Source organism: Heliconius melpomene, chromosome 3 (genome assembly GCF_056956725.1).
Source record: "Heliconius melpomene rosina isolate 202511_hmr_F chromosome 3, ASM5695672v1, whole genome shotgun sequence".
NCBI classification, from domain to species: Eukaryota; Metazoa; Arthropoda; class Insecta; order Lepidoptera; family Nymphalidae; genus Heliconius; species Heliconius melpomene.
Genome location: NC_140391.1, coordinates 1,566,724 through 1,586,816, shown reverse-complemented (window position 1 = coordinate 1,586,816; position 20,093 = coordinate 1,566,724). Strand labels below are relative to the sequence as shown.

At 33.6% G+C, this 20,093-nt stretch overlaps 1 protein-coding gene across 1 annotated transcript in view; it reads left to right on the top strand.

The window, feature by feature from the left end:
• The first annotated feature begins 5,692 nt into the window (after nt 1–5,692).
• Nucleotides 5,693–20,093, top strand: part of LOC146539800 (uncharacterized) — an 82,883-nt gene continuing 68,482 nt past the window's right edge. Inside the window, exon 1 of the mRNA XM_085207820.1 lies at nt 5,693–5,898. Coding sequence (XP_085063946.1) covers nt 5,850–5,898 — 49 coding nt within the window. The 5' untranslated portion in view covers nt 5,693–5,849. The remainder of the gene's footprint in view (nt 5,899–20,093) is intronic.

Genomic DNA, 20,093 nt, shown 5'->3' with positions numbered 1-20,093 from the left:
AATGTATAAAATTAAATATACTCGATTAATTCGGTTAAATGTGTAATAATCGTGAAAATCAAAGATCTATATACAAAAAAATACTAAAGAAAATCACAAAGGACTCTTATACTCATAACGCTACATAGACTTTCTCTAATGTAGAAAAAGACACTTAGAAGTCTATCATTTGTCTATCTTATCCAGAACCACCAAAATGTCGGTCCGCACACTTACGCTCTATTTTTTTAGCTTCACGCTGTATCCCGCACTTAGCAGGGTTGGCAGAGGGCAACTGAGAACCAATAAGACGCCCAACACGTAATGCCTCGAGTGGAAATCGAACCCGCAACTGTCGTGTTTACAGTCGCACGCTTGTGATCCTGCGTCACAACGGCCCCAACGCATTGTAATTCCAAATATTATTATAATGTTACTCTTTTAAATTATAAATAGATATATTTTTAACGGTGTTAGGTTCCGTTATTCAACATGCGAATTCAACCGGAAAGGGGAGAGCAGAATATTTTCCCTGTTACTAGATTCTTTTTGCCTATCCTGCTATAATTATATCTCATATTATATTAAATGGGGTAAAGCGTAAAGCGAGAAAAATAAGTTTTTACAAATTGTAAGTGATTATTGGCCTAGTTTGTTTGAGGCTCCCTGCCTAGACGGTGATTACGAAGGGATTTTCCTAAAATATTTCTAGTGTAGTTCGGAAATGAATACAAAGTATGTTATTTTATGAAAAATGGAGAATACAAAAAAAAATCAAGTTACTTAGACTTAATATTAATCATCTTACTAATATTATACATGTGAATGTACTCATTAAATTTATGGGTTTACATAATTTGGCGGACAGTGGGAAATGGTGTGTCTAAACTCTACATTCCCTCTGCCTACCCTGCTATATGCGGGATACAGTGTGTAGCTCACATTCTATAGCTGATTGGTCCGTCGTGCTGGCCACCGCCTGCCGTCAGTATTTCCAACAATGACTAACCAAATGTCCGCCATCTTTTCTATTTTTAGGCGACAATCAGGGCACGGAGTGTTTTGACACTACATTCTTTCAACTCTGCCAGTTCTGCGCAGAGGCAAAAGCGCGTGTCTGTACACTATGGTTGTGGGTACGATTCTCACTGGAGGGAATGAAATATTTAATATTTTAATTTCTTAGCTCTGCCACTTAATTCACATTGCCTTAAGAATTCGGAAAATGGGGCGTTCTCCATTTTCCTAAATAATTTTCCTGATTTATTAATTTTACTGTCACGCAACGGAGTGACTTAACAATACGTTCCCAGGTTCCCTCTCCTACACTGCTATGTGCGGGAAACAGCGTGAAGCTAATATATAAATAAATAATAGTCTTTATCGACATAGTTTTAAAAAACAAACCAGTATATTCATTTAGGCATTCATAGTGTACAATAGTACGGTAACAAAAATAAGTTAAAATCCCGTTATTGCAATCCGTGCTTCAATCGAGGTGAAATGGGATTGAAAATTGTAAACCAATTATTTGTAAGCGATGTTTGAAACGGACTGTGAAATGTTTGGGAAACTTGTTTTATAATCATACTAGTATACGGTTCGTTGCGCGTAGCAATCCAGGTAGAGTAAAGCTAGTGTTAAGACACTCCGGTGCTCATTTCCTCCTGAAATTTCGAGACATTGCGTGTAGAGTGATGGAACTCAACCCTTCATGGACATTTTGAATTTACGTTTATTTATTTTTTTTGTACATATTATGTTGTTTTTTATTATTTAAGTAAATTATATTAGTCTATATTATTGCATAATGAAAATAGAACATAAAGAACTGTTTATAATTTTCGTTTTATTTTTTATTTATATGAATAAATAACAAACAAATAAAATATGCCGATTTTTCTACACCCCTTTTCCTTTTAGAATTTACACAGTATAAACGCCAAAACGCTGATACGTCAAACAACTCGTTCGCTGAACAAACATTATATTATCGACATGGCTTGTATCCAATCGTCATTTCTCTTTTTGTAATAAATAACTTTCTTATCTTTTTATTTTTAGGTGGTAGCAATTCTTTACTATTTTTTTTTCTTAAATAAAGTTGTAACTTTTTCTTGAATTTTGTGATAAAGTTTTTTAATCTTTTGTCGTTCAATGTATACGAATAACTACGAGTATGATGGTTCACGGCGAAGCAATTTTGAAACAAATGGTTTTCACGGACGGACAGACAGATAAGGTAAGTAAGCCCTTAAAGGATTCCGATCTTTTTATTTCAGGTACGAAGTTCTAAAAAGTGTTTATTTATTTACAACCGTTTAAGTTAAATTGTTTAATTAATAAATTGAAACAAAACACTCGTAAAGAAATACATAACAGTTTTAACATTTGAATGCCGACAACACCTGAATGCCGCTACCGTATGCGTGAGAGAGAAGGAAGCCAGACAGACTAGCGCCGTTACGCGTTACGTAACGAAGCGGGTTACCCTTCTATAAGAAGTTCGCTTCGAAAAATAAACAAATTAATTCCTCGGAATTGAATCAAACCCACAACCCTTTTACAGCCAAAAGTTGTCCCACTGCGCTATGATAGTCAGAATTATTATTATTCGACGCTATAAATATAACAACAAGCTGTGCGCTAACAAGTATATGTCATTAATTTAATTATGATGTACAGAGATGAAATAATAGGAATTGTTTGATCGAAGTTTATTAACTAATTTTATACGAATAATATAACTAATATTGGTTTGTGCAATGTATGCAATTTATGTTTTATAATATGCGTCGTGCGTTGTGTCTGGCACATGATACATTTTGAATGCGGAATGTAACTTAAGCCGTATTTACAGTATGTTATAATTTAGCTATTAAAATAATATACAGCAGGGTAGGCAGATAGAACCTAGTAGGACACCTAGTAAGACACTCCGTTCTCCACTTTCCGCCGAATTGTGGAGCCACTGCATGTAGAGTGGCGGAACTCAACGCCGATTTATATTACGTTAATTTTTTACTGTGGTAGAAAATTTATTCAGAAAGTGAAAAGTGGCTCTAAAATTGTTCGAAGAGTAAAAAGTGATACGGGAAGCAGAAGATCGATCGTCGTAGTGGGAGGCCATTTCCTATCTCATACTTTTGTACGGCAACGTTAAGAAACAAAACTCCAAAAGTCTGAAATGATGATGATGAGAAAAAAAATATTTAGACATTATTTAGACTTATTTAAAAAACGTAAATAGTACATTGAAGACAAGTTGAAAGAAATATCAAAGGCACATTCATACTATCTACATTTGTGAGAAACGACGACGACTGCAGCATCAGATAGATCTGTTTACTGTGTGATTAATTCCCAACGGTAAACACCTACTATATAGCTGAACAAAATATTTCTTCTGCTATAACAGTAATCTCAAGAATATGCCAAATATAACAGAATTATTATACATAGAGACCATGTGAGATAAAGAATGATAAAAGCAGAGTAGGCAGACGTTACCTAGTATAAAGATATTCCATTCCCCGCTTTCCACCGAATTCTTTTTCGAGGTATTGTGTGTTGACCGTTGGAACTGCCTCAAGAATGAGCCGAAAGTACAGAACAGAATACAGAACAGAACAGATACGGATATATTAAATACCTATATCATTATCCTTAGTGGTATCGAATCCATAACATTCGCTTTTACAGTCGCACGCATCTATACTAACATTTTTGGCATATGAAAAAACTTTAATAATCACCCTAGGCTTAAGCAAAACTAGTTCCAGCAGAACATACAAATTTAGACGGCTTTTGGTGGTTTCAATATTCAACAGAAACGGTAATAGACGTTAGCATAGGTATTTGAAAAATCCAGAAAATATACATACATATATATACAATAATTTATTTTATGTACTTTCCAAGGTTTTCTCTTTTCACCCAATTTGAGATACGTTGTGTATTGAGTGGTGGAAACCCCTTGTTACCAGTTCAATGGATAAAAATAACATTATATTCCTGAATGGGAATCGAACCCACGATCGTCACGTTTATGGTTAGACCTTGTGTCTCTCCTCAATTTGACTGTTTTATTTAATTAACTTAACTGAACTTACGTTAAGTTAAAAAAAAATAATGTGGTAACTTAGTTTGAACCTGTGCTTTGAGGAAACCGTTTAAGTGCCACTGAGCCGTACATTCTTTTAAAATAATAAATACTAACTAACAGTATATCTATATTTAAAACGAAATAATATACCATATTTAGAACTAATATTTAAATATTCTAACTGCATGAGCTATATAACAAGTCTATTCACTTTCAGTACAAAGGATGCTTGTACTATTAATGAGGGTATTGAACGTCCTTACTGCGACTGCAAAAGCTTACTTACTTTGTAATATATCTATAAATGACAATATTTAAAGAACTAAGATAGGTACATAGGCAATGTTACTAGTCTTAGTAATAATAATAAACCCGAAGGGCAGCTTGTGGCGAGCTGTTGAGTGCTGGAGTGCTGTCTCCACGGACCTGAGTCCTCCGGAGGGAGGGAGGGAGGAATTGTAATCTATTAGATGCCCCTGGCTTGGCTTTAGGCAGAGTGAACCGCAAGAACTGTGTGCTTGAAAGGGTAGAATTTCTCAATTTCCGTAATAGCGAGAAGCCCAATCCTCGTGATGGTGAAACCGGTGCACACCTCTCTACACCCTTAGCCGACCACGCCGATGTTGGCCTCATTTCGCCGAATTCTCGGACTTTGCATGTTTAGTGGCGTAACTCTACGCCGTGTTTTACTTAGTTACCAGTTATATTAAATGTTTCATCCCAAGAAGGAAATTGAATCAACAACCGCCGAGTTTACAGTCACACTCGTGCCGCTACGGCACGACTGGCCTCGGTATTTAATTTGGAACATAGTTCAACCACTACTCCACAAGGACAATTTTCTAATAATAAATATATGTTATTAGCCAAATGGCTATCATTTTATTCCATTCCATATTATTCCATTATCAATATCGATATTAGATTACTAAATGTAATGTCCTATAAAAGATAGTGGTACTATTAAGAATGTTCAACTATACGAGTTTGAGCATTGTGAAGCTTACAAATCGAAATTCTAATAATAATAAAAGAAGAAGATTGGTCTAAATTTGTCCCGTTATATTTGATTAAAATAAGAAGCTTCATAATTTTTCAAGTATAGCAGAGTAGGGAAAGAAAACGTAGTGTTAAAACACTCCTTTTCGCAGTTTCCATACAATTTTGCCAAACATTGTGTGCATTGCAGTGCATTGCATACCAGAGCTGGGAAATATAAATATTTCGAACATTATGATCAATTCTACAAGTAGGGATCTTACGTTACACGATTCATAATATTTTCTTATAAATAAATTATTCAATATATACAATAGTACTTTTAGCGTCATTGTATCCAGCTCAGAAGAAATCTGTTAAGTTGCTCGACAAGTCGAGTGGCGGAACTCAACGCTGCGCTTTGGCTCGTCACTAGAGCAACGAAATGAAAATTCAAATATTTCATTTGCTCACGTCGGAATCGAACCCACAACTAGTCGCGTTTACTGACTGGTTTCAATTAACAAGAGTAAATTTAAAAAGACAATATTGATATAGTTATTATCAATATTATAATTTTTAATTTAAATGGCGGGTTGAAATTCTGCCACTTGACTATAGGTCCTTCTACAGTATTACCGTGGCTCTCGACGAGAGTGCTCGTGTCGCTTCATACAGTTACTTCGCGATCTAAACGATGTATTTAACGTTTTAACTTTTCTATTATATCAACATTTTTAGTATAAGAAATAGATTTTAGTGTTTGTGTTTGCAGTGAGTGACTAAAATGGTGGACAGGATAATATTTTCGTCGCTGTTTCTGTTGTTTTTTCAAGGTTAGTGTATTTTAATAAAGTTTTTAAGTTAATGAAGTATGAATTTGGTTTTTGAATATAGTTTGTTTATTGAGTAAATATAAGAAATAAGAAATATTATTTTAAATAATATTTAAGTAACATTTACTATAATAATCTCAGCTACTTTATTATAGTAAGCTTATTTTTTGGATACAAAACTATTGTAAGCTAATTTCAGATGAAAAATATAGGAATAATTTTATTGAATTGATTGTTCTGAAATTGGAATGACGTATGATAATGGTTACTTACAGGTCCATATTCCACGCAAGAGAACTTATATAAAAAACTACTTGTTTCTCAATTTAGATTGTTGTTTAGAAGAGCCCGGCCTGAGTTTTATTCATAGTTAATACACTTGTTAATTACCAAGTTACTCCTCACTAGGCGTAACTTAAATATTATTTATATACAAACGTTATTTTATTTCCAGATTTAAGTATTAATAAAATACTATATAATAAGGTAATTAAAGAAAAATACTAACTTTCTCAACTCTAGGTTCGAACCGATCTTTTTGAGTCGAAGAGTTTATTAAATTCTTCAAACTTTGATTATTTGTTGTTAGACACGGTCCACGTAACCTCCTTATTCTTATGGATATATAATATTTGTAATGCACGTACACTAAAAATATATAGTTAACAAAACTATGTATGAGGGATACAGCGTAAAGGGAAACAAAAAAGGGATAAATGAAAAACTATAAAAGACGCTTTTCCTTACCAAGTGCTACAAATGCTGTAGAATGTACTACGAGTTATAAATTGTAATTATGAGCCTCGACTAAAACGGTTTCCTAGTAACCTTTCCATAGGCCACTATTCAGATTCTTATCAGACTCCGTCATCAGACCAGCTCGATGATGTATTATCACCTAAGCTATGTAAAATTACCAAGTTTTGTGATGATGAAATTATTACAATGGGTCAAATTCAGTTTCTTACATTTCATTACATAGTTACAAGTCGTCATGTCGGCCGTCTCCGCACATAGCAGGGTAGGCAGAGGGAACAAAAAAGGGAAAAGGCTCTGCAACGATACCAGAGCGAAGAAATGATTATATTACATTTCATTTCCTCTAGTGGGAATCGCACTTACTACCTGTCGCGTTTACAGCCTCACGTTTGTGCACCTGCGCCACGACAGGCCTCAGTTATAAGTCGACCTAATAAATAAAAAAAGGTTAAATATAATACGCTCGCAATATGAAAATATAATTCAATATTGATAAGCTCTTCCTTCATACAAATTCATTAATATAAAAATATAGGGCATATTTTGTTTACTCATTAACGTTGTTTCCGATAAAGAAGATTAAGAGATAAAATTCCATATATTAATATGAGTACGGCGAAAATCTTTCATTAAATTTGTATTTAATTTTATCACGTTGAGATTTTGGGGATTTAATTAAGAATTTTTTTTGATTATTGGTAGTAGGATTCATAAGACTGTAAATTCGATGTTTGTATATTTAACTTTATTTCATAAGGTTCTGCCAATTTTATGTAAGTAATTAAGAGAGAACCAATTAAGGAACTCTCTCTTTTTGCACTTTTGTAATGCTTGTTTACACATTGTTGGTATCTATCTTTTAATATATAAATATTAGAAAAATTACTTATAAAATTATGAAATTTACAAATCTGTATAAAGTTACTTTTTAAAAGATTAAAATCTGTTAAATAAATAGGGAACCCACATTTTTATTTTACAAAAACTGTACAAAAATTTTCGTTTCGAAATAGAATATCGAGATACATTATCGTTGCTCCAGAAAGGCGATGTATATTAACGGAAATATAAAACGTGTTCCGTACATGCCTTTGTCGTTTATATGAAATAGCGCGACGACTAAGCGATCGCGAAAGATCTTTTGTCATTTTTAAACGCCGTATTTTTCTTAGTATTGATATATTTCTACACTTTTTAACAAGTGTTTGTTTAGCTTCACGAATATAAAATAAATATTATAAAATAAACTAAAAATGCACTAATAAAAAAATAATAGAGGCCGTCGCGCTGTAAACGCAACGATTGTGGATTCGATTCCCACTCAGGGCAATCGGTTATTATTTATTAATATTTTTATTTCTTCGCTCTGGTAAAAACCGTTGCGTTTACAGTCTAACAAAGTTAAAAAAATAATATTTTTTATTTGAGTAGATAAATCATAAATTTCATTAATTAGGTAATTTAATTTGAAATAATACTGTGTATTCCACATCCAGCACTGTTAAGACTGTTGACTCACCACTTGCCATTGAATTTTCAAGACATTGTAAGTTCAATGGAGGAACTTAAAAGCGACACCAGGCTCTCGACATTTCCCCGAGTGAGAATCGATCCCACAACCAGGCCGCGACTGGCTACATAGGTAGCTCTTAATTTTTTTACTAATTTATTTAATTTAATAAGCATATGTGTTAAAAATTTAAATACCTGTGCTTAGGTTGACTCCAACTCCACTTTCCCACATAATTTTGCACTTATTACGAATATGGAAGCACCAATGGAACACTTACTCAAGAGCATGGATGAACTCTCCACTATGTTCTCTTCTCGAATGGCTGAATTTGAGAAGAACCTGTCCCAGCCAAGTTCTGCAGCCCCAAATCCCACAATTAAAGCACTGAGTGCTGATTTCTATACTTTTAAGACTTTAGTGTGGAAGTCACTTAGTCTTTTAAAGTCACAAATTGAGTTGGTTGCACACGGTATGGATCGCTTGGAGACACAATCCAGAAGAAAGGTGCTTTTGTTCCACGGCATAAAAGAAGAGAAAGATGAGAACGTGTTAAAGAAGACAATGGAGGTGTTATCCAGGTACATGAAGTTGTCCGACCTTTCGCCTGTTTCGATCGAATCTTGCCATAGACTAGGTGCCAAGAAAGATTCTGCCAGGCTGTCCTCGTTAGGTTTTGCAATCTAAAGGTACGTTCCAGCGTGTGGCTTGCAAAAACCGCTTTAAAAGGTACCAAAGTAACCTTGACGGAGTTTTTAACAAAATCGCGCCAGGACGTCTTTGTCGCCGCCCGCAATCACTTTGGTATAAAAAAATGTTGGTCGGCTGATGGCATGATAGTGATACTACTCAATAACAAATCCAGAGTCAAGATTTCTACGTTGTCAGAACTCAAACTATTAAAACAACAAAATCCCTCAATGAAGTCCACCATCAACATTTAGCCGGGTAGCTTTTTTTTTTGTATCAATTTAACTCAGCCGGTTTACACATAATTTATTTTATATTTAAACTCATTTGTAATTTTTTCGACCGTAAGCTACATTTTCTCTCTATTTTGTCTTTGTTAAATTTTCACAGTTTTCACAGTTCATTACCGTCCTATATTTAGTTTGTTAGTTTAACTTGAAAATATTAATGTATAACTGTAGCAATGATAACAAATTGTTTACACAATAACACATTTGACAAGTGTCACTTTGCATGTAAATAGTAAGTTAATAGATAATACCATAGATAAGATATGTTAAAATGAATGATTATTGTTATTGTGTTCTTGTATTTGTTCATGTTCGATTGCGTTCCATTTTGTTTTACATGTGTTCTTTTTTGTATATTTGTATTTCTTTCTTTTAATTACTACTTTAATGTGCAGATTATTCCAAAAGTCAACCTGTGCGCGTGGATATTATTAGTTAATTTTAAAACGTTTTTATATATATATTTAGTTGTTTTTCTTTAAGTATATATATATATTTATTATTGTAATTCTATTTATTATTGTATATTTATATATATATTTTATTAACATATTTATAAAATACTAAAATTATGAATATTGATGATGAGTTCTTTTCTTGCTCATCTAGTAATTATGATAGTGCTGACAGTAATAACTCGTCAGTCTCAGATTCAGATTCGCTTGTAGATAAGTTATCGAATATCTTTAATAACCCATCCGGTTCGCTTTCCTTAGTGCATATCAACGCACAGAGCATTCCAGCTCATTATACTGATCTTCTCGCATCTTTTGGCTCCGGAGTAGTCGATTGTGTACTTGTATCGGAAACCTGGTTAAAACCGTCTCTCTCATCAGCTTGCTATTCTCTTCCAGGCTTTCAGTTATTCCGGAATGACCGCACTGAGCGGGTTGGTGGAGGCGTTGGTATATACCTTCGTAACAGCATCCCTGCCAGGGTCGTCTCTCGCTCCCTTAATCAGGCTGAAGGAATTCTTGAATATCTCTTTTTAGAAGTAGAACTACACTATAAAAAAATTCTTTTAGGCGTTTTATATTCCCCTAATGATAAAGTGAATTATTTTAGTGCTTTGGAAGATATTATGGAGAGTCTTTTTCATCATTATGACCATATAATTTGCATGGGCGACCTAAATACCTGTATGTTAAAAAATGATACTAGAAGCAACCAGCTCAAGGCACTGAATGAGTCATATAACTTGCATATTCTACCCATGTCTTCCCCCACCCATTTTTTTCCTGACTGTCGTCCTTCTCTGATTGATATTATCTCCGTCTCTAACCCTAATTTTATTATTTCTCATGGTCAAATGACTGCACCTTTCTCTTTTCACGATTTAATTTTTCTTTCTTATAAATTACGCCCTCCCAAGGTTAGAAGCAAAATTTTTCTTCAGCGCGATTTTAAGCATATTGATCTGGAACGCTTCAGGGATGATTTGAGGAACATCGACTGGTCAACCACATTGTCACTAACTAATATTGACGATATGGTACACTCGCTAACTTCTGAACTGATTAACATTTTTAATGTTCATGCCCCCGTAAGACCAGTTCGTATCAAGCATGCGCCTGCACCATGGTTAACGCCAATTATTAAACGATTTATGACTAAGCGCGATCGAGCGAAAACTAAAAACAAAAGATTTCCTTGTGAAGAAAATCTCACAGCATACAAGAAACTGCGGAACATTTGCAACAGGATGTGTAGGGATGCTAAGCGTCGCTACGTTCACAATACCATTCAGAACCTCTCTCAAGCGCAAGTTTGGAGATTCTTAGAGTCGCTTGGTATAGGTAAAGCCTCTGCTGATCATCAGATCTCAGTGGATCTTAATGTCTTAAATTCTCATTTTACAAACCCAAATATAAAAATAAATGCCCACATAAAAACACATACACTTGCTTCTTTATCTCAAAATGTCCTACCAGACTCAACTCCCTTTTCATTTAAAACTGTATCTGAAGAGGAAGTCATGAAGTGTGTCCGCTCCATCTCCACTAAAGCCATTGGAAGTGACAATCTCAGTCTCGAGATGATTCTTCCCGTGTTGGATGTCATTGCACCAGTGGTCACCCACATTATCAATTTCTCGCTGACATGTAATGTCTTTCCATCACAGTGGAAGAATGCTTATGTCATTCCGTTACCCAAAACCTCGAACCCTTCCGCTATCACTGACTATCGTCCTATATCCATTTTACCTATCCTATCAAAAGTCCTTGAAACCATCGTTCATAATCAACTGTACTCTTTTCTCTCCTCAAACAATCTTCTATGTCCTTACCAATCCGGGTTCCGTCCCTTTCACAGCACAGTTAGCGCACTGCTGAATATCTCGGAGGACATTCGGTGTGCCTTGGATAACACCAAGATCACTGCAATGGTATTACTGGATTTCAGCAATGCTTTTAGCTCTGTTGACTTTGACATACTTCTTGCTACTCTTCGTGCAGTTAACATTCCTTCCACAGTTTTAAACTGGTTTCACTCTTATCTCTTCGGTCGCCGACAATGTGTGAAAGCCAATGACAATACATCGTCTTGGCTTGACCTCACTGCTGGTGTTCCTCAAGGCGGCGTTCTTTCTCCTCTTCTATTTTCGGTTTTTATTAACAATATTTCAAAAGTAATTTCTTCTCCTTACCACCTGTATGCCGATGATTTGCAGTTGTATCGACATGGCTACTTACATGAATTGCCTGAGACCATCGCGCTCTTAAATGAAGATCTTGCTGCGATTCAAGACTGGGCTGAATCTTTTGGCCTATCAGTTAACCCAAAAAAATCGCAGGCAATTATAATAAGCAGTAGAAGACTTGGTAGTAAAATCAATTCGACCTCAGTGCCTAAGATACTCTACTCTGGATTTCCAATTCCATATTACGACAAAGTGAGAAATCTGGGTCTAACCTTCGACAGCAACTTGACTTGGGCATCACATATTAATGATCTTAGTAAACGTATGCACTTCTCTTATCATTCTCTGAAGCGTCTCCAATATTTCCTCCCTCATAAAACAAAAATTATGCTTGCGCAATCTCTTCTACTGCCAATTCTTGACTACGCTGACGTCTGCTATTTGGATGTGACCGAGGAGCTACTCAATAAGCTAGAGCGCCTTCAAAATCTCGCCATACGCTTCATTTACGGTCTTCGTAAGTATGATCACGTTTCCCAATTTCGAGCTCAGCTTAATTGGCTTCCAATTCGCCTTCGCCGAGATATGCACATCCTTTCACTCCTTTTTAAAATCCTTAATTATTCAAAATTCCCCTCTTATCTTCGCTCCCGGTTTCATTTACTTCCCACTCCCACACGCTCTAGGCGTTCTTGTGTCATACCGACACTTGACATACCAAAGAGTAACTCTAAATTCTTCCAAAAATCCTTTTCTGTTTATGCCGCATCCCTATGGAACCAACTTCCTAAATCTATCCAGAGAAGTCCATCTATAATGTCCTTTAAATCTCAACTTAAAAAATATCTGCTCGCAACCTTAAACTCGTAAACTTCATATTGTAATTACTTCCACATTTTCATCTCATATATCTATATATTTCTTTTTTATTTTTTTTATATATTTATTATATAACTATATGTATATATATGTGTATGTATGAAACAATATATTTTATATAGTATGTATATGTATATCGACATATATATTTGTTTTAATTATGTATTTATATATTGTAATATAATATGTGTATTTTGTTTTGTTTGTGCTAAGTTAAGTAAATGTTTAAAGTAATAACTTAATTGTACTATGATCTCACCCGCTACTTGTAACTCATCCACTTCCACTGGTTGGCTGGAAGAGATCTCTTATAGAGATAAGTCCACCTTTGCGAACTAAATGTATTTTATTGTTTTCTTATGTATATTTTGTGCAATAAAGAATATTAGATTAATTGTGCTATGTAATACATAGCAGCGTGGATATCACGTCGCTGTTAATCAACTCGTAGATAGTTACAGTTAATTAATCTAATATAATGCTTCTGAAACTATTGACATCCTCGAAGCTCTATTATAGGGTTACTAAACAATACCAGTTACGATAGTTGTGGGTTCAACTTGTGATTAAAAATTACTGGTAAATACATAATTACTGGTAAAATTACTGGTAAATACATACATCATAGGTAAATAAATTAGCATTTGAGGCCAGTCGTTGAGAAGAGGCACAGACGTGCGCTAGGTTGTGAGTTCGATTCCCACTCGAGGAAATGAAATATTTAATATTTTTATGTCTTCGCTCTGATAATGATGTAAAATCGCAGCGTTCAGTTCCGCCACTTAGCACTCAATTCCTACGAAATTTAACGGAAATGTCTTAATGCGGTGGGAGTGTCTCAATAATAGGTTCCCAGGTTCTCCCTGCCTCTCCTGCTTTGTGCTGGTCATAATGCACCACGACTAGGTACTCTTATATCATATAATAAAAAGAAAAATCTTTACGCTATATATTTCTTATATCGCTATTTTTATATCTTTATATATTTTTACGAATAGCAAAAAAATATTTTTCTTATTTTTTTATTGAAATTCTTAGACACCTAGGATCCCACAAAGGGATTAATAGAGTAGACCTGTCGAGTACTTGTTATATTATATAGACTTTTATATTTTATACGTTTTAGAATTTACATATTTTCTTGATGATGACTGACATTTTACTTAAATAGCTTTTTGATAGATTCTAAAGAATACTGTAATTTCTTTTATATCTTTCTATTTGTATTTTTTTTGACTTGGTCCTTGTTTCTCTAATACATAATTCATTTATATTTTTTATTATTATTTACTTTTCTTACAACTAAGACTTATGTATTTCGGCAAATTGTAAGTGCTCGAGGTAATCAAGCTTAAACGTGATATAATAGGCTAGCCTTCCTCGATACTTCCTACGATACGTAACTATGAACAATTTTTCAATTCGAACCAATAGTTCCTGAGATTATCGCGTTCAAACAAACAAATAAAGTTTCATTAATATGTTTTTAGGATATTTATTGTATAAATTTATTTACTACCTTAGTTATAAACATGAAATTTGATATACCTACATCATTAGTAGATGTTTCTAAACATATTGTCAGGCTCACATTTGATGTTAGAATTTCTATTATTCTATTTGATAATAATGTATATATCAATGGTAGTCTAAAATTTCATATTATTTGGTCCATTAATAAACATTAATTTTAAAATTTGATTTGGTTGTGCATATATTATTATTTCCTAACATTTCTATTGCATTATAATAAAGGCTTAGCTGACACATATTTGAAATAAAATACATAATTATATAGAATACTAGCGGACGCGGGCAGCTTCGCCCGCTTATTTGCACTTGAATGGTGAATCCTAATAAACCATGAAACACGTGTTCAATGAAATAATTTTAAGAGTTTAAATTTCACATCTTATAAAAATCGATTTAAAAAAATTTCCATACAAATTTTCAACCCCTAATTCATTCCCTTAGGAGTCGAATATTGCAAATTCCTGTCTTAGCGAGCACCTACGTCCTATAAGTAACTCCTATGCAAAATTTGAGATTCCTAGCACATGTAGTTTCTGAGATTTCGTGATGAGTGAGTGACCTTTCGATTATATATATATATATAGATAAGTATGTATGTATGTATAATTATATTTATCTGTCAATATATCAATTATAATTACATCTTCATCGGCACGTAGCGTAGCACGTAGATTAGGCAGAGGGAACCTTAACATTAGGTCAAATTTTCGAGAATATTTTTTGTAAATTTAATAATTTACAATTCCAATACGAAAGAAATTTTGAAACATTTTAGAAATCTATGGCAAGAAATATGAAAAGAAACGAGGTTAGTTTGGGTTGAAAGAACTGTTAAGATCGTACTTTTCAGAAACTTTACTACAACATCTATAGAAATTAAGAAGCTTACCTACACCAACGATTTTGATTTAAAAACCTAGTGAATGAAGACACTTAAAGATATAAACTTACACACTTTTAGATTTTTTTTTTGGTTTGAAAGTAATGATAAAATATTTTATAATGATGCTTTATTTTTATTTTCAAATGTTTAAATATTTTTCCAAGTTTTACCTAGCTACCTGCATCTACTTACAGTCAAAATCGAAGATACAAATTCATCCTCAACTGTTTTTGAATGTTCCGAGGGAGAAAAGGAAAAACAGAACCCTTATAGGATTACATTGTTTAGCGTTTGTTCATCTGTCAAGACCATTTATCTCGAGATCGCGGAGATGTATTAAACTAAAATTAATATATAATATACATTCATTTCTTATACAAGTTAGTTATTCAACACTCTTTTATATATATAACATAACTTTCGCTCCATAGTGCTCTACTGTTATCCCTATTCATTATTTTTACTTCCATTCTGTATCTCGCACGTCAGAGAGGACGGAGTATCTTGACACTAACTTCTCTATGGTTACCTTGCTACGTACAAATTCGTGAAACTATTATCAAAATTTAGCTACATATAAGCAGAAATAATTAGTACTTTGTTAAATTTACCATGAAATCTGACCAATTTCATGTTAATTCCTCAATTGATCCCAATAGATTAAGATAGATTAGACAAGCGTTGCATCAGTATGTTGGATATTAGGAACATTGCTCTCGTGGATATTGCTGAAACGAAACTTCTTACTTTAATTAATATCTTCATACATATTATATACTAGAGCGTTTTGGCTTTTAATTGAGGGAATAGGAAAAATAAAAATAAAAAATAATTACTAAATTTTTCATTTAAATAAAACTATACTGCTATACTACAATAGATAAATTCGACAAAATAGTAGTAAATCCCAATACTGGCAACATGAGGATACAAACCCATACTAATAAAGGATGTTCTGTACGCGACTTATTTACGTTTATAGCTGAATTCATCGGCCGTGTCAAACGCCTGAGTGTATGTACGGTCTAAGTTAGGCAAATATCCCTTTTATGAGGAGAAATGTGGGGCTTAAGTGTAGGGTTAGGGTTATTTTGTACCGTCTTCAAGTAACATTGCAAATTATTGTACTATTTATATAATGTATGATGTTTATATTTTATTATATTTATATGAAACGTTTTGTGATCGTCTTATTGTGGGGCGGAACTCAACGCTGCACCTAGTCTAACAGGGCTAGAAAATGTTCACGTCGTTTCTGAGATTAGCGTACACAGACGCACAGGCAAACAGAGGAACTGACAAAGAGATAAATCGAGAAACAAACAAATAAGTTAAGTAACGCAAGTTTTTCCCAAATACGTACATAATAAATGACAATCTGTCTCCAGAGACTTTGTTCTTATTTCAAAATCGTAGGAAACATGAAGATATATTAAAAAATATATTGATATGAAATAGGTTAGGTGAAATAGGTAGGTTTGTGACAAATACTTGTTTTGACTTGTTTTGAATTGACTTACCTAGTTATCCTGACAATGACACAAATACTGAAAACCAAATATCTGAGAATGTTATAATATCTTTATATTGTAACATTCTCAGATATTTGGTTTCCTACCGAAGCGAGTCCCTTTCACCATAGAAATTTTAATATTAGGGCACCCAAAACCTTTTAAAGGGCATAGCACTTCCTGAGACCGGGATTAAAAATTTATATGAGAAATACATTAACTTTTAAATATATATGAATATTCTTATAGGTTTGATTTATAAATATATTAGTTTGCAGGTTGATGAAAGTGGACAAGGTTGAAAGGATACGCAGACACGGTAGCGTTTAGCGCTGCGTTCTCTCTGGTTACCCGCTAGGGATACAGTGTTAAACTAAGTTATTTCGTTTTTCAGCCAAGAGCAAATCTATTTTTTTTTGTTTATTTATTTTACCATTTTTGCGTTTACATACATACGTTTGTTTAAGTTCGTTTTTTACTTAACCGATTTAACTAACATTTGCGAAATAGATGTCAAATCATAATTTTTTAACTAACTCTTTTCTCAAAATATGTAGTGGTTAAGGGGCACGGGAGGAGAATTCGAAAATGTCTTAATAAGAATAGAGTTATTTAAAACTGGGTTCCCGGGCTCCCTTCCTCTACCAACGCTACCTAACCCTTTGTGCGGGATAAGCGTGAAACTAAAAAAATATAGTGTCGTTGTGAAATTACACGCAATTACATATCTCTAAGAAATGAACATCACCATAAATTTAACGAGTAGACGAACGAACTCGAAGTAATTAACACTAAATTCATTTATAATATACTCGTAGAATATACAAGACATTATAATATTCTATCGTTCTAGTTATTTCTCCAAGTCTAAGGTCTTCTCTTGTTTTCACACAAAACCTCATATACATCTTAAAGCAACGTCGAATATTATTATGCTGGGGCCGCCTCAAGATGTATTGGGGCAGAAGTAACGAAATTATTACAGTAAACCTTTAACTATGTAGGTGGTTAGGAAAGTTACACGTGCGAAAACCTATAATTTTATTAAGTTGACATGTTACCCTATAAATAATATGCTAGAAATGTTTGTATAAAGATAATTATATAAAGATGGAGACTTTTCGTAGTGAGTCAACTCTACCCCAAGTTTTGCCTTGCCAGCGGTCGTTAGTGAAATTCTGTATTTATAATTTATTTCTTTTCTAAATCCTTATATAGGACAAAGCTGCAATTATAGTGATTCTGAAAGACAGTGTTGAGAGTGTCGAGATGCAAAACGCTTCCGGTACAATTGTTGGTGTTACAATGACATCGTACTTTAAATTTCACTTGTGCTTTAGATATTTTCTGCTGGGATTTTGTGAATTTCACGGATACAATGCGGTGCTCCTTGAAAGTCCTCCTTGAATTAGTGATTTTAGAAGGCTATAGGGGCGCAGTAGGACAATGTATAACTGTAAAAGCGATGGTTATGGGTGCAATTTTAATATGGGAGAATAAATGATTTTTATTTTTTTTGGTCTGGTTAATAAAGAAATATCTTGGATTTGGTCGTAAGTATATTGTCCAAACATTATATTCCCTACAAAAAAAAGGCTAAAATAAATGATGTCAAGTTACTTATTTAAAAAATGTATAAAAATCGACCATAGCAGGGCTCGAACCCGCGCCTCCTGGAAACCCGCTACGTTCAAATTTTTATGTTTTCTAAATAAGATTAAAAATACTTATTTTCTGTGGAATTATACTTTAAAAAATATGTGAAAAATGATGCCAAATTGTTTTATAATATGTACGTAAAAGGTTGTATCGAATACACCGTAAATGGCCTGTATGGAATAATTTGTTTAATACAGTAAATTATAATATATCACTATATTAAACAAGTTATTCAATAACTGACACGGTGATAGAACACTGTATTGAGCTACTGACGGACAATGAGGTCGTCTCGTGGCTATATCAGATCAACTTGTCAATAGAGTTATGATCCAGTTGAAGAGGCGTTTTACTTATAGTTTCTATTAAGGGTGATTGTGAGACATTAATTTAATCTTTTTTTGTATATAAATTTTCTAGATAGGGTTCTGCGTACTCTAAAATAGGGGGAGGGGGGGAAGGAAACAACCTGAGCGTAGTATTTAAATATTTGTCTATAAACGATGTGGTATCGCAAGAAGCATTTTTGTACGCGTATCAACCAAACGGTAAATAATGAAATAACCATAAATCACGCGGGCGAAGCCGCAAGGAAAATATTAGCAATAAATATAAAAGTTAACTCAAGTTAATTACTAAAAAAACAGATAACTTCTACTAAATTAACAAGATATAAATCAGAAGGTAGTTTCTTTAAAATAAAAAAAAATAGATAAGACAGCATTTCCCCTCGATGCCTTAGTAATTGGACGGAAGTTAAAATTCACTTTTAATTACATTTTAGATCTTGCGAAAATTCATTTCGTTTCTTTCCTCTCTCCCGGAAGAGCAATAGGGAGGTGTCAGTGTCATCTCGAGTCAGCATTATTGACTCTATTATAATTAATAGACGTGAAACGTGTATTTTTATGGCAAAGTCATGTTTTTATAATTAGATTTAAACTTTTTGCTGTTTAAAGGATTTTTTTTTCGTCTTTGGAGATGTTGTTTCAAGTAATTAACTAATTTGTATTTAAAAAGATATGCGTAGTGATGAATGTTGCATTTGTTTTTGGGACACTTAAATTGTATTCATCGACTTCATCGATAAACGAATAATAAATATCATTACTCTCGTTATTTTTTTGTACAGGTTTCATTATATTTGCAAGTTAGTGTACTTCTACCTTGTACTGGATTATTAAGTTGATATTTGGTATGATGCCTGGTAAAAATTAAAATAGCCAAGTCAAATTTAGAGCTTCAATAGCTTTCTCCACATTGTTGGTGAAACTCAACGCCGTGATGAAATAAATTGACTCTTTGCCTACTCTGCTATACGGGCAAACGAAAAAAAGCTTTAAAATAAATCTTTTTAATTAAGCCTTTTACTAAAATATAAAACTATAATTAATAAATGCACTGCAAGAATTGAATCCACAATAACCATGAATTAGATATTTAATTATACAAATATACCATTAATGCACTGACCGTTAAAACAAATTCCCCCATTAAATATATAAATGGCCATAACATTTACGAACAAAGCGTGCACGCTGTGCCTAAAGTGATTAGAATTTTAATAATTTTATACAGCATTATTCTAGGAGTTTGTATTCGTGATGAGTCGCGCCCTTCATCAGGGAGTGACGTGAAGTGATAATCTGTTTAAGCCACGCTAGCCTTTGCTAAACGAATTGGCGAATGTTAGACGTTTTAAAATTAAATTGTATAATTTATGTATATTTTGAGGTCGTCATGGCCCAGGAGTACAAACGTGCGACGATAAACGTGACGATTGTTGGTTCGATTCTCTCTCGAGGAAAAGAAATAATTAAGTTCCGCCACTCAACACGCA